A 15,200-nucleotide genomic window follows, 5' to 3' on the forward strand; every position below is an offset into this window, starting at 1 on the left:
GGGTTTATAGACTATATAAATTAATCTCTCTGCTGAAAAAGATTTTTAATACCCGTTAAGTGTAGTGTTTTCCAAGACAAACTGTACTGTAGATTGTGATATACCTAAATCAGTAATGATCAACCTTTTTTGTATGAGCGCTGCATTTTTTTTCAAAAAAATATAAAAATAGAGCTACTAAGAAGCCTAGATAAAATATATTTTCTAACAACTTGGATCACATGCTTTACTGAAAAGAAAAATGTTAATCCCCTCTCCCCCGCACCACCACCAAAATAAATGGCACTAGCTTTTAGTGACAAAATGTTCATAGGTAAACAGCTGGGAGTCCGCTTTCTAATCTTTCATCCCTTATAGTTGCATGGAGCTCTGAACTTCACAAAATGCTTTCAGATGTATTATATCATTTTATACTCAAATGAACCCTTTACCTAGCAATTATTATCGATCCAACTTTACAGATGGAAAAATTGAGTTTAGAGGGATGAAGTGACTGGCCTAAGCAGTGAGGGAGCCCACCCTCCTTAGAAGGGAGTGTAGGGACATGCATCATTGCGTGAGCATGCTCCTTAGGGAGCCCCGTCCTTCACCTAGCCACTTGTCAGCCAGTCCTCACTTCCTCCCTTATATTGCTTTAGCCTTCTTGCTATTCCTCCAACATACCAAGCTGATTCCAGCTTCAAGACCTTTGAACTTGTTGATCCCAATTCAAGGAACCATCTTCCCACAAATGCTTCTGTGGCTTAGTTCTTTACTTCGTTCAAATCTCTGCTCAACTCTCACCTCCTTAGGGAGTATTTCCTTGACCAACCAAGCTAAAATTGCACACACATGCACACACACACACATATCCTAATTCTGCTTTATTTTTCTTTTTTTATTGTGCTTTATGTGAAAGTTTACAAATCAAGTCAGTCTCTCATACAAAAATTTATATACACCTTTCTATATACTCATAGTTGCTCTCCCCCTAATGAGATAGCACACGCCATCTCTCTTGCTTTATTTTTCTTTGTAGTATCTATCATTATCTTCAGTGTATTTTGTTTTATTTGTTTTTTTGTCTGTTCTACTACTACAAATTAAACCATGAAAGCAGAGAATTTGTCTGGTTCGTTGTTGATACCAATCAGTGTCTGACTCATAACCAGTTGACCAGTTGCCATCCAGTCAATTCTGACTCAGGGCAACCCCATGTTGTGTTTGGAGTAGAACTGTACTCCGTAGCATTTTAAGTGGCTGATTTTTCAGAAGGTCACCAGGCCTTTTTTCTGAGGCACCTCTGGGTGGATTCCAACTTGCAACCTTTCAGCTAGCAGCCCAGCACATTAACCATTTGTACCTCCTAGGAACTGCATCTGGTTCATTAAAAAAAAAAAAAAAAAAAAACTCATAACGACGCTAAAGGACAGACTAGAACTGCCCTATAGGGTTTCCAAGGAGCACTTAGTGGATTTAGCTGCCGATCTTTTGGTTAGCAGCCATAGCTCTTAACCACTACGCCACCCACCTGGTTCATAGAAAGCACTAAATAAATATTTGTTCAAAAGACAAATTGAATGAATGATTAAGTGAATGAATGAATGACAAGAATACTTTCCCTGAGAAGAGTCCTGGGAAATAAATTTTCTCTGTTTCATTATGGTGAGGTTTTAGCATCCTTTATAGATTGGGTCCCTAGGAAGATGACCACCACTTGGCCTTGGACCATCCATACCATCCAAGGACAGGCCACAGGAAGGTCAAATGAAAAGGAATAGGTCTAGCCCAGAGGTCTTGGCCTTTGTGGGACTGGAGAGGAGGTGCTGGACTGGGCAAGGGCACCATTTCCTGGGCCTCTACTTGAAATATTTCATGTCAAGTGAGAAGTACATCCACACTCGTATGTGTCTGTGTATGTGTGTGAAAGAGTTTAATTCTCCCATTGTAAACACACTTCAGTTTTGTAACCCTGTTTTAGCTATTTTTTTTTAATAGTGAAATGTTCTTAGACTGATTTTGGCATTTCATTGTAATTTTTCAATACCATGATCCTCAGACAGTTAAAATGGCCTGAATCTCCCTTGACTTCTGAGGGATCCTGTTTTGGGCATTACTTGATTTTCAGTCACCTGGCCTCCTTAGCGTCTTCCATTATTGTGCCCCTTCTAGAAAAGCTTAAAAAAGAGCTCTGGAAAGGACGTCACTGCTTATGGCCACAGGGGGGCAGGATAAACCCAAAAACTGAATGACCTAGGCCTGCGGTGCGGACTGCAGTGAGCCAGACCTCGGTTGGTCATAACCACCCAAACACGCAGAGGCAGTGCTTCACTCCTGTCACTCTCCTGCTTCATGCCCTCGGTGTGGCCCGCCCCCGCATGACGCTCTGCTCTCCGGTCAGGGTGGAGCTTTGTGAGGAAGACAGTACTAGGTGTTGGTGTGTTTATATATGTTGGGAAGGGGGAGGCAGTGACCAAAGGAAGTGACAAATTTTTCTTTTTTTTAAGGAAACCACATTCTTATTTTCCAAAAGCTAATCGTTTTGTTGATGAGAGAGAAGGAAGGGAAATGACATTTATTGAATTTACTTCATGCCATTTAGCGTGCTAGGCATTTCCATCTCACTTTGACTAAAAAAAAAAAAAAAATTTTTTTTGACTAAGGTGCGCCTGACCCAAGCTATGGTGTTTTCAATTGCCTCATACGCGTGCGAAAGCTGGGCAATGAATAAAGAAGACCGAAGAATTGACGCCTTTGAATTATGGTGTTGGTGAAGAATATCGAATATACCAATGGACTGCCAGAAGAATGAATAGATCTGTCTTGGAAGCTGTACAGCCAGAGTGCTCCTGAGGAGCGAGGACAATGAGGCTTTGTCTCACGTACTTTGGACATGTTATCAGGAGGGACCGGTCTCTGGAGGACATCATGCTTGGTAAAGTAGAGGGTCAACAAAAGAGAGGAAGACCCTCAACAAGATGGACTGACACATTTTGTATGAGAAATTAACTTGAGCTGTAAACTTTTACCTAAAGCACAATAAATTTAAAAAAGGAAATGGACTGACACAGTGGCTGCAACAACATTCTCAAGCCTAACAGTGATTGTGAGGATGGTGCAGGACCGGGCAGTATTTCATTCTGTTGTAATCAGGGTCGCTATGAGTCAGAATCAACTCGACGGCACTTAACAACAACAACATAATGGTATGGGGGCCCTGGTGGTGTGGTGGTTAAGCATTTGGCTACTAAACAAAAAGTCAGCAGTTCAAATCCACCAGCTGCTCATTGGAAACCCTATGCGGCAGTTCTACTCAGTCCTATAGGGTTGCCGTGAGTCAGAATCAACTCGACGGCAACAGGTTTAATAGGTATGACTTATAAAATAGCTTGTACTGTCCCCCACTTTATAGATGGAAAAACTGAGGCTTAGAGGTTTAAAAATTTGTCCAAACTAACAAAGCTAACAACATGCAAGCCACAGTTCAGACCTTAGTCTTTCTACTACATCCCACTGCCTTTCGTAAACTCACAAAAAGAGAAAGAAAAAAAAAAAAACCTTCAGAAGAAACAAGTTAACGCATGAATTAATACTGCCCAAATGAAGCTCACAGATACCCAAGGAGGGGTGCTAATTAAAGTCAGATAAGGAAGGATATAATTAAGCATAACTTCCTGGACAAAGTTAGTCCTGAGTTGAATTGTGGAGAAGGTCACAAGCTACAGATGGGCAGAGTAATAAAAGCCCTAAGGAAGGAAGGAAGTCACATGGCAAAGAGACTCACTTATCTGAAACAAAGGAGTTATAGTAAAAAGTAATAAGAGCTGAAGAAGATGGAACTGTTGTTCAACTCAACAGGCATTTACAAGCTTCAGCTCTCTGCAAGGCACTGAGCTAGGGGCTGGGGAGTGTGCAAGTGGACAGGGAACATTTCCTACCCTTTAGGGGTTTACATTTGAATGGGAGAGATCAAGCAAGTTTCCAAATAGCAATGGTCCCAAGGCAAAATGTAATATGAACTGTACTGCAAATATAAACCAAGAGCTATGGAAATACAGTAGATGGAGGGTTGATCAGAGCAGACCCCATGAAGGAGCTGTGGTTTGAGCTCAGTCAGGGAACAGGATCTCATCAGGTAGAGATGGGGAGGAATAATATGAGCTGTCACAAAGGAAGGGAAGGAAAGGGTAGGGTATTTGAGGAATAATGAGAAGTACAGACTTGTTCAGGATGAGTGAGGGGAATAAAGATGACAGCAGAAAAGTAGTATGTACTCTTTAGCAAAGGAGGGATCCGATGAAACTATGTTTTAGAAAATTCACTGGTAGTAACATAAGAAGAACTAGAGGGGAAGGAATTGAGTTTGATGGGACAGCTAAGAGGCTACTGCAATGTTCTAGGCACAAGGAAGTAAATACTTGAAACCGTGTCAGAGAAAGTGGAAAAGAAGTTCCCCTAAAGTGTTCTGATTTACACATTAGTCTTTAGCTTGAATGATATGAGTCTTTCTTTGAGAGGGCACTGACTCCCTTCTGAGGCTGCAAAACTAAAGCCTCAAACCTGCAGCACAGTGCCTCTACGGAGATTACATGAGAACTGTTTCAAACAAAGAGGCTCTGCTCTGTGGTTCTCCCGACAGCTTATAGGTTGCGAAGTTAGAAAGGATGTAAGGAACATTGATGGGGTGTCTGCAGGGAAGATGGCTGCCTACCAAGACTACCATGCTCTTCAGCCTTACAGGATCAGAAAGTTGATTTTGTCAGAACTCTCTCAGGGACAGACTCACCTTATCAAGCTCAAGATGAAAGTATAAACCAGAATGTTTTTGAGAGAGAACCATAACCGTCAAGAAGAGAAGACTTGACAGCCACATCCCTGCCATTAGGATGTGTCCTTGAGCCAGCGTGTACTCTCCTCTGAGCCAGGTGTGGATGGGCATGGCCAGTGTGCCTCTGTCGCTCCCCTTGGGCTGTGCTCCCTACCTTCTCCCCTTCTCATGGACACATCTATTTTTAGATATTCTAAAACCTTCAATAAGGCTACAGCCAAATCTTGCTGTGGTTGACTCCACCACTCTGTGTTGGTTAGATAGCTTAACTATCTGAGGACACCCCTAATTTTTTTTTTGTTCCAGATTCTTGATGGGCGATGACTTTTCCGTTGTCTCCTTATACTGCCCATAGTAGGGGTTTTTATTTTCTACCCTTCCCTGGTAGAGAAAAAAAAAATTCTTCAGAATTCTGTTGTTTGAACTCCAAGCAATATTTTCTCCCTACTTTCTGCACTCCTTTACTCAATCACATGTCTTTGGTTCTGGAGCTGCCCCTTATGCTTTGATAACTCTTTGCTTCACTGAGGAGAAGCTGCTCAGCCTTTCCATACTTGTTCCTCAAGCCAAAGTCCAGGCTTCAGGCTTAGAAAAATTACATTACTTCATTTTTTGCCTGTGAAAAAATAAGATTCACATTATTAAAAAATACTTCTCTCTTTACTTATGAGGAACTTTCCTTGGGTCATGACTTCATATTTATCACTGTAGCATCCTAAAGCAGGGTGGGGCAGGTGACAGTTGGACAGACATGGTCAAGAATAACGTTGCTTCATAAACCCCTTAAGGCCAAAGATTGTCATATATACCTTTGTACCCTGTGCAATATTTCATCTTCTACGTAGTAGATTCTTCATAAATATTACTGCTTGCTGGAAAGAAGGAAGTAACTAGTTAACTAACGAATCCACATAACTATCCATGGAAGATGGTAGAGGTTTAATCATACTGGTAAAAGAGAAATGCATTTGGTGATCCTTTCCAACCACAGAATGAGTGGTTGGCTATGACATGAAGTCATCTAGCTCCCCCACACCTCCCCTGCGCTGGATACCAGCACACTGGACTGAAGCCCCTTTGTTCCCTGGGGAGAGGCTGCCACCTCTGCAGACTAGTCCTCAGGAATGTCGTTCTAGAAATAAACCAGCTTTCTCACTGGGGTCCGTTAGTCGCACACAGAAGTTTAATTCATTGGAAAAACTGGCTTTTCTTAGGCCCTTTGTAAAAGTATTTCAGAACCCCTCGTGGTAAAACGGAGAAAGTTGGATTCCTTTTCGGTTACTTTCCAGCTCTTGCCTCATTTGCTCTGTCTATGCTTCCTCCACCACCTTACATTTGGTTTTCACTGGCAACCTTTACCTGCAGAACCTGACTCCCCCCGACTGCCCCAATTCCTGAGTTAGTGTTCCCTGAAGCAGGAAAAATACCAGCAAAGCCTCATGACCCCCACCTACCCAGTTCCATTCACTCAGATTTGCAGTTAAGTCACATTCCACCAGACCACCCCATCTCCTTAGCTGCTAACCACACTTGTGAGGCAGACTGTGCCAAAGACAAACTCGAATAATCTGTATCATAAAGTGGAGCTCAAGGGTTCACCTTTTTTTTTCCTTATAGTCTTTTTTAAATTGATGTTTTATAACAGAATAATTGAATACATTTTCATTGTCAGATAACACCATAAAGCCCAAGTCCCTCTTGTTAGCTAAATATTTAACTTTCATTGCTATATATTTTTTTGGTTGTTTTTAGGTTCTAGCATGTTTTTTAAATACAAGAAATATATGGTTACAATAAAATTCAAACAGTATAGAAATATGAGTAATAAATTGCATTCCCAGTCCATCACTGTTAACAGTGATAACGGTGATAGCCTACCAGACCTTTGTAAAATGCATTTCCGTATATATGTATGTGCTTATGCAAATCATTTTATTTCTTATGTAAATGGAACCCCACTATCCGTCTTTTGTCTTTTCTATGACTTTCTTTATCTACTTACTCTCTCTAAGCTCTCCATCAGTACATTTAGCTTTATTTTTTTTAACAGCTGCACAGTACTCCATAGTTTGAGTCTGCCATAATTTATATAAACCTTCCCCTGTTGACGGGCATTTGAGTTGCTTCCCTTTTGGGTTTTGATTATTTGTTATTATAACAATGCTACAGTGAACATCTTTGCTCATGCCTCTTTGCGTACTGTCCAAAAATTTCTACAGGCTAGATATCTGGAGGTAGACTTGATGGGTGCACTTAAAATTTTGTATTTTTTTTAATTTCCAATTAAAGAAGAAAACACTCTAACCACTATTTCTCTTTCTTCTGCAGAGAGTTCTAGCTTGGGAATTGACATTGACCTTCAGACTATAGACAACGATACTGTCAGCATGGAGATTTTCTTCAAAGCCTGGCTACATAACAGTGGAACCGACCAAGAGCATATCCATCTCCTTTTTCCTTCAGGGTGTTTCAGCAACTTTTCCAGAGCCAGAGATAATCCATGTACACAACCCCCAAAAGGCATTTTATATAGGCTGTGATTATCCTAGTCTGGGATTAGGATCTAGTGAGTCATTAGAGTACAGAGTAGTTGAGGCCTAGGAATTGGATGAGACTCTCCAGTGTAAGCATGAGAAGTCAGAAGGGAAGTTCTAAAAAGTGACCACAGTTAGAAAACCCAACCTTATTAAGCCCAGCCAGCAAAGGCCAATTAGATTAGGGGCAAATAGCCTCAGACACCTCAATAATAGGGCATCAGCTATACGATGTAAGAGCATGATGAATCATTTTTTGTTTTTTCCATTTTCTAATTTTAAGTGTGGTAAATACTGCTGACATAATTTGAGGCATACTGGTATCTCAATAATAACAGTTGATAAACAGGGCCTGTGGAGAGAGGGAGAGGACCAAGATTAAATTGAGATATTCTCGCTAGGGAGGCACCAAATTGAGTAGAACCAAAGCAACTACAGAGGCTGGCCCCAGAGAGACAATCAGTGGCCAGAGACCATGTTCACAAGGCATGTTCAGGCAATTATTGAAACCAAGAGATCCAATTCAGTGTTCTGCACATGCCAACAAGGTCCTGGATATTGCTCAGACTAGTGACAATACTTCATCCAAGGCCCACTAAATGACAGGAAGAAGGCCATTTCTATTCTTCCACGCCTTTGAAGATTGGCTCAGAACCTGGGGTGATGGGGCCTGCAGATGGGCCCATGGTATAGTCAGCCACACTGAGATTCAGAAAGCTGACTCTTCTGAGATCAACTCTAAAGCGAAAGGACCATGGGATATCTTCCTCTTTAACAGTGGACGTTTGTACCCATTTTTCTCATTGAGTAGCGTCTTGGTAGTGACTACAGAGGTCAGTGGAGGGTTGAAGGCTGGACTGGACATCATGCTTACAGGGGCCCTTCTCACAGGCTCTGACATGACACACTGGAGTCACTGCTTCCTTCAGGGACTCTTTCTTGGCCGTTGGCAGCATATTTGAGTTCTTATGCATGTTCCTTTTTCTTCAGATGGAACTGTCGTAGAAGTTTTCTATGACCCTGGTCTCTGTCAGGACAGGGAACAACCCATTGAAGGTGTTATTAGATAGGATTATGGTTTTCCAAGACCCTTTCTTTCTAAAGTTAGCCATGGAGTCTCTAACAGATCCCTTTCTCTCAACCTAGGACCTGGGACGCCTTTGACAGCTTAACTTTATTTTAATCTGCCTTTCCATTGTGTGTAAAATCTTCCCAGGACTTCCTTTCCACCCCTTTTGTCCAGGGTTCATAGCACCAATTCCTCTCTGTTGCATCCTCTGGAATTCACTTCTTATCTATTTTCCCCTATTTAAGGCAACTGGCAATTTTATACAGAAGGTAATTGATAGCCAACATATCACTGAGCCCTCTCACTGTGCCAGGCATCATGTTAACACTTTTCCTGGCATTGTTTCATTTTATCTTCACAAAACACCATGAGTCAGGTGCTATTACCCTATGACACTGAATATAAGATGCTGTCAATTACAAGATACACCACTGTTTTCTGTACCACTAAGAAAGAAAAACACTGCCCATTAAACATGACATAATTCTGTCTTATCACTTAGAAATAGTATTGAAAGTGCTCTTTTGGGTTAGAGTAGAGTAGTAACCAAAAAAAACCGAAATTCGTTGCTATCAAGTCAATTCTGACTAATAGTCATCCGAAACCTCTATTTTGTGCATTTGACTATTCTCAGCTCAGAGGATGTTCATCAAACCCAGGTCTATCTGCCTTTAGAGCCTGGGCCCTTACCTACTACACTAACCTGCCTAGTGCTGGGCAGTTCTGAGCAAAGGAGCTAGAGATTCACTTCTTTCACTAGGGGGACTTGTTGTTATTGTTGTTAGGTGCCATCCAGCCAATTCTAACTCATAGCAACTCTGCGTACAACAGAACAAGACACTGTGCCATCTTCACAATCATTGTTATGTTTGAGCCCATTGTTGCAGCCACTTTATCAATCCATTTCATCGAGGGTCTTCCTCTTTTGGCAGACCCTCTCTACCTTGCCAAGCATGATTTCCTTCTCAAGGGATTTGTCCCTCCTGATAACATGTCCAAAGTACGTGAGACAAAGTCTCGCCTTCCTTGCATCTAAGGAGCATTCTGGCTACACTTCCTCCGAGACAGATTTGTTCTTTCTTCTGACATTCAACATTCTTCACCAACACCATAATTCAAAGGCATCAGTTCTTCTTGTGTCTTCCTTATTCATCATCCAGCTTTCACACATACATATGAGGTGATTGAAAATACCATGGCTGGAGTCAGGCGTACTTTAGTCCTCAAAGCGACATCGTAGCTTTTTAACACTCTAAAGAGCTCTTTTGCAGCAGATTTGCCCAATGCAATATGTTGTTTGATTTCTTGACTGCTGCTTCCATTGGCTGTGTATTGTGGGTCCAAGTAAAATGAAATCCTTGACATCTTCACTCTTCTCTCCCTTTATCATGATGTTGCTTATTGGTCCAGTTGTGAGGATTTTTGTTCTCTTTATGTTGAGGTGTAATCCATGCTGAAGGCTGTAGTCATTGATGTTCATCAGTAAGTGCTTCAAGTTCTTTTCACTTTCAACAGGTAAGGCTGTGTCATCTGCATGTTACAGGTTGTTAATGAGTTTTCCTCCAATCCTGATGTTGCATTCTTCTTCATATAGTCCAGCTTCTCGAATTTTTTGTTCCTCATACAGATTGAATAAGTGTGGTGAAAGGATACAACCCTGATGCACACCTTTCCTTGTTCTGTTTGAACAACTGCCTCTTGGTTTGTATATAGGTTCCTCATGAGCACAATTAAGTGTTCTGGAATTCCCATTTGTCTTAGGCTGGGTTCTCTAGAGAAGCAAAACCACTAAAACATATAAATATATATAGAGAGAGATTTATACCAAGGAAACGACTCATGAGTCTGTAGAGGCTGGACCGTCCCAAGTCCGTGGATCAGGATAGAGGCTTCTCTTGATTCACATACCCACAGGGGCTGGCGAACCCAAGATCAGCAAGTCAGAGAGCAGGGCTTTTGCTTACAGGCTGTGAAGATCGACAAATCCTAAAATTGGCAGATAAGCTGATAGCTCAAGTCCCAAGAATGAAAAGTCAGACGAACAGGAGACAGCTGCAGGATCCAGAGTGAGCAAAAAAGCCAGAACATCTGCTCATGTTCAGATGCAGGCCACACCTCCTAGGAAACTCCCTTTCAACTAATTGGCTACTCACAGCAGGTTCAATCATGGGAGCGATCACATATAAACACTGAGAATCATGGCCCAGCCAAGTTGACACACAATTGTAACCATCACACCATTCTTCACGATGGTATCCATAATTTGTTATAATCCACACAGTCAATGCCTTTGCATAGTTGATAAAATACAGATAAACATCTTTCTGGTATTCTCTGCTTTCAGCCAAGATCCACGTGACATCAGCAATGATATCCCTCATTCCACATCCTCTTCTGAATCTGGATTGAATTTCTGGCAGCACCCTGTCAATGTACTGTGGCCACCACTTTTGAAAGATCTTCAGCAAAATTTTACTTGCATGTGGTATTAATGATATTGTTCAATAATTTCCACATTCTATTGGATCACCTTTCTTTGGAATAGGCACAAATATGGATCTCTTCCTGTCAGTGGCCAGGTAGCTGTCTTCCAAATTTCTTGGCAGAGATGAGTGAGAACTTCAGGTGCTGCATCCATTCATCGAAACATCTCAGTTGGTATTCTGTCAATTCCTGGAGGCTTGTGTTTTAACAATGCCTTCGGTGCAGCTTGACTTTTCCTTCGATATCATTGGTTCTTGATCATATGCTACCTCCTGAAATGGTTGAACATTGACCAATTCTTTTTGGTACAGTGACTCTGTGTATTCTTTCCATCTTCTTTTGATGCTTCCTGTGTTTGTTCAACATTTTGCCCATAGAATCTGTTATGGATTGAATTGTATCCCCCCAAAATGTGTCAATTTGGCTAAGCCATCATTCACAGTATTGTGTGACTCTCCACCATTTTGTCATCTGATGTGATTTGCCTATGCATTGTAAATCCTACCTCTATGATGTTAATGAGGCAGGATTAGAGACAGTTATGCTAATGAGGCAGGACTCAATCTACAAGATTAGGTTGTGTCTTAAGTCAATCTCCTTTGAGATATAAAAGAGAGAAGTGAGCAGAGAGACAAGGGAGCTTCATACCACCAAGAAAGCAAAGCCGGGAGTAAAGCATGTCCTTTGGACCAGAGGTTCCTGTGCTGAGAAGCTCCTAGACCAGGGGAAGATTGATGACAAGGACTTTCCTCCAGAGCCAACACAGAGAGAAAGCCATCCCCTGGAGTCGACATCATGAATTTGGACTTCTAGCTTCCTAAACTGTGAGAGAATAAACTTCTGTTTGTTAAAGCCATCCACTTCTGGTATTTCTGTTATAGCAGCACTGTATAACTAAGACAGAATCCTTCAATATTGCAACTCAAGGCTTGAATTTTTTTTCTTCAGTTCTTTCAGCTTGAGAAATGCCGAGCATGTGCGTCCCTTTTGGTTTTCTAATTCCAGTTCTTTGCACATTTCATTATAATACTTTACTTTGTCTTCCCAAGCTACCCTTTGAAATCTTCTGTTCAGCTCTTTTACTACGTCATTTCTTCCACTTGCTTTAGCTACTCTACATTCAAGAGCAAGTTTCAGAGTCTCTTCTGACATCCATTTTGGTCTTTTCTTTCATACTTGTCTTTTTAATAACCTTTTGCTTTCTTTATGTATGATGTTTTTGATGTCATTCCACAACTTGTCTGGTCTTCAATCATTAGTGTTCAATGTGTCAAATCTATTCCTGAGATATCTCTAAATTCAGGTGAGATATACTCATGACCATACTTTGGCTTTTGTGGACTTGTTTTAATTTTCTTCAGCTTCAACTTGAACTTTCATAAGAGGAACTGGTGGTGTGTTCCACAGTTGGCCCCCAGCCATGTTCTAACTGATAATAGCTTCTCCATCATCTCTTCCACAGATATAGTCAATTTGATTCCTACGTATTCCATCTGGCGAGGTCCATATGTATAGTTGCCGTTTATGTTGTTGAAAAAAGATATTGGCAATGAATAAGTCATTGGTCTTGCAAAATTCTTATCATGTGATCTCCAGTGTAATTTCTATCACCAAGGCCTTATTTTCTAACTACAGATCCTTCTTTTTCGTTTCCAACTTTCACATTCCAATCACCAATAATTATCAGTGCATCTTGATTGCATGTTTGATCAATTTCAGACTGCAGAAGCTGGTAAAAATCTTCAATTTCTATATCTTTGGTATTAGTGATTGGTGCGTAAATTTGAATAATAGTCGTGTTAACTGATCGTCCTTGTAGGCATATAGATATTATCCTATCACTGACAGCATCGTACTTCAGAACAGATCTTGAAATGTTCTTTTTGACAATGAATATGACACCACTCCTCTTTAATTTGTCATTCCCAGCATGCCAGACCATATGATTGTCCAATTCAAAATGGCCAATACCAGTCCACTTCAGCTCATTAATGCCTAGGATATCGATCTTTATGCATTCCTTTTCATTTTTGATGACTTCCAGTTTTCTTAGATTCATTCTTCATACATTTTACATTCCAATTATTAATGAATATTTGCAGCTGTTTCTTCCCATTTTGAGTCAAGGGCTAGGGCCTGTCAAAAGACCAGGAACTCCTGCAACCAGTCTTTCTACTCTTCCATTGTTGCATTTGACCATGGTGCTGATCAGAGTTTCTCTGCTTTCCCCTCTCTTTTCACCTCCTTCAGCACCAGGGTCAGAGTCAGAAGATTTATATGTAATCATTTTTGGAAATCTGCAAGTTCTGGGGGCACATGGTCAAACTTAGATCCAGACTCCAGTCAGCATGTCTGCTAGGGAGGTCTTCACTGGACTCCAGACCGAGCACAGTTGGAGTAAGGTCTGGGAAAAGTAGGCCTCCAGGGGTGGGCATGAGCCACCTAAGATTTTAAACAACCACAGTAAAGACTATATTGTAGTTACCCATCATTTAAAAAACAGAGGCATTGCCACATCCATTTGAAATGAAACAAATCAAAACAAAACAAATTTGAATTCCCCTAGTACAGAGTCTTTTGAAGAATGCTCATCGGATGTCACTTTGGCTCCTCCTTACAAGGTTCACCACTGCACACCACCTGCTTCTTTACTGCCTATTAGCCCTTAACCCATCTCTATGTGCTTCCCTCATAGGCCTCCCACTGACAGAGTGCTCAGTCGACTACAAACAAGTGTCTTCTCCTTTCTTTGGTTTGGGACCTGCTTTCTCTGGGTGGTGAAAAGCATACCTGGTTCTAGACTCCAGCCCTGCTAAAACAGCTTTCCCAGCTTTGGAATACTTGGCTGAGAACTACAGTTCCTGACTTAATTGGTCTGGGGTAGGGCCCAGACATTGGTATTTTTTAAAATTTCCCCAGGCGATTCTTATTTCAACCAGGGTTGAGATCCTCAGCCGGAGGAACACAGCTGCCCAGTCCTGATGGCCCAGGACCCAGCAGCAAAGTCAGGCAAAGAGGAACTGAGAGTAAACTGGAGTCTTAGGCAAAGTCTTTTCTACCCACTTCCTGGGCTCTGGGAAGCACCAGGCCAAGAGTTGTCTCACCCAGAATTCATGTCTAGGTCCGATTCTCTGGACCCATGAGGGCCAACTGGATCTGACACCTACTCTGACATTCTTTCTTTCTTTCTTTCTTTTCCTACTTTATTTCTACCTTTATTTTTATCTCATGTTGCAGTTAGTACAGTCATTTGATACATCACTGACATCAACTACTAGCCTTCTCACCAGTCCTGAACATTCTTATATTTGCAATTCTGTTACCAGTATTGAAACTGGGTATACATTTTATTTTAAAACTTTGTAATATCAAGAATGCCAGCCTAGTGCCACAGAGCATTGTGCACTGTGGCGTGCGAACGTAACCGCTGGAGCAGAGCATGACACCGAAGAAGACAACACCTGGGTGAGGGACTCATACCGAGTCCAAGCCCTCCTCAGTGATGCTCCAAGGCTTAAAAAATAATAATAAATAATGCTTATGTTTGGAGTGGTTTTGGGGAATCAAAAAATAAACTGTTTCAGGAACTTGTTGCTCCCCTCCCCCGGATTGTCCCTAGAAGAACCCGCAGAGAAACAGTCGCTGTCAGCTGACTGCCTGCCTGACTTCTGCTTTCCTGCTCTTCCTTTAGCAGACCTGCATGCGACCAGTGCTGTCAACAAAGCTGAGCCACAGGGAAGCAGCAGGGGCAAGATTTCCTTCTCTGACTGCCACAGGGTCTCTGCATATGGAAGTGTTAGCTGCCTCCTCCACAGATAACACACATTCCCCTCAAACTGGATCATAAGCCAGATCTCTCACTGTAAGGCAACTGCTCAGCCAGCCCAAGAGAAAACAAATAAAAATCATGTCAGACCCAGAAAACAAGTTAACTGTTGTGTAGAGTGATAGAGATACTGTAGATTCCCAAACCAATCCTGCTTTCTTCTTTCCACTCCCCTGCCTCCTCCCAACCCTTGCCTGCTGGTAGAGGTGGAATGGGCAACAGATGTTGTCTGTTAATCACATAGCCTGAGGTAAACTGTGACCCACAGTCCCTCCCTCAATGTTGTTTTTTATTGTAGTGTGTCTGAAATGTGATCTCCAAGAGAGACTTCTTAGCCCGTCCCTGCTCCCTGGCACAGCTGACGGTTCCTTGAGAATGGATGACCCCAAAGGAGACTTCAGCACAATCTACCAGATGGCTTCCCAGTCATCAGCGTCTCCTTACAAGCTCCAGGTGGTCAAGTATGTTCCAAAAGAACCT

General features: G+C 41.8%; 1 protein-coding gene across 1 annotated transcript in view; it reads left to right on the top strand.

The window, feature by feature from the left end:
* Nucleotides 1–15,200, top strand: part of M1AP (meiosis 1 associated protein) — an 83,310-nt gene that overhangs the window by 49,251 nt on the left and 18,859 nt on the right. The window contains exons 4-5 of the mRNA XM_049856448.1: nt 7,136–7,309; nt 15,019–15,181. Of these exons, the coding sequence (XP_049712405.1) occupies nt 7,136–7,309; nt 15,019–15,181 (337 nt within the window). The remainder of the gene's footprint in view (nt 1–7,135; nt 7,310–15,018; nt 15,182–15,200) is intronic.

The sequence above is a fragment of the Elephas maximus genome, chromosome 17 (assembly GCF_024166365.1).
Source record: "Elephas maximus indicus isolate mEleMax1 chromosome 17, mEleMax1 primary haplotype, whole genome shotgun sequence".
Lineage (NCBI taxonomy): Eukaryota > Metazoa > Chordata > Mammalia > Proboscidea > Elephantidae > Elephas > Elephas maximus.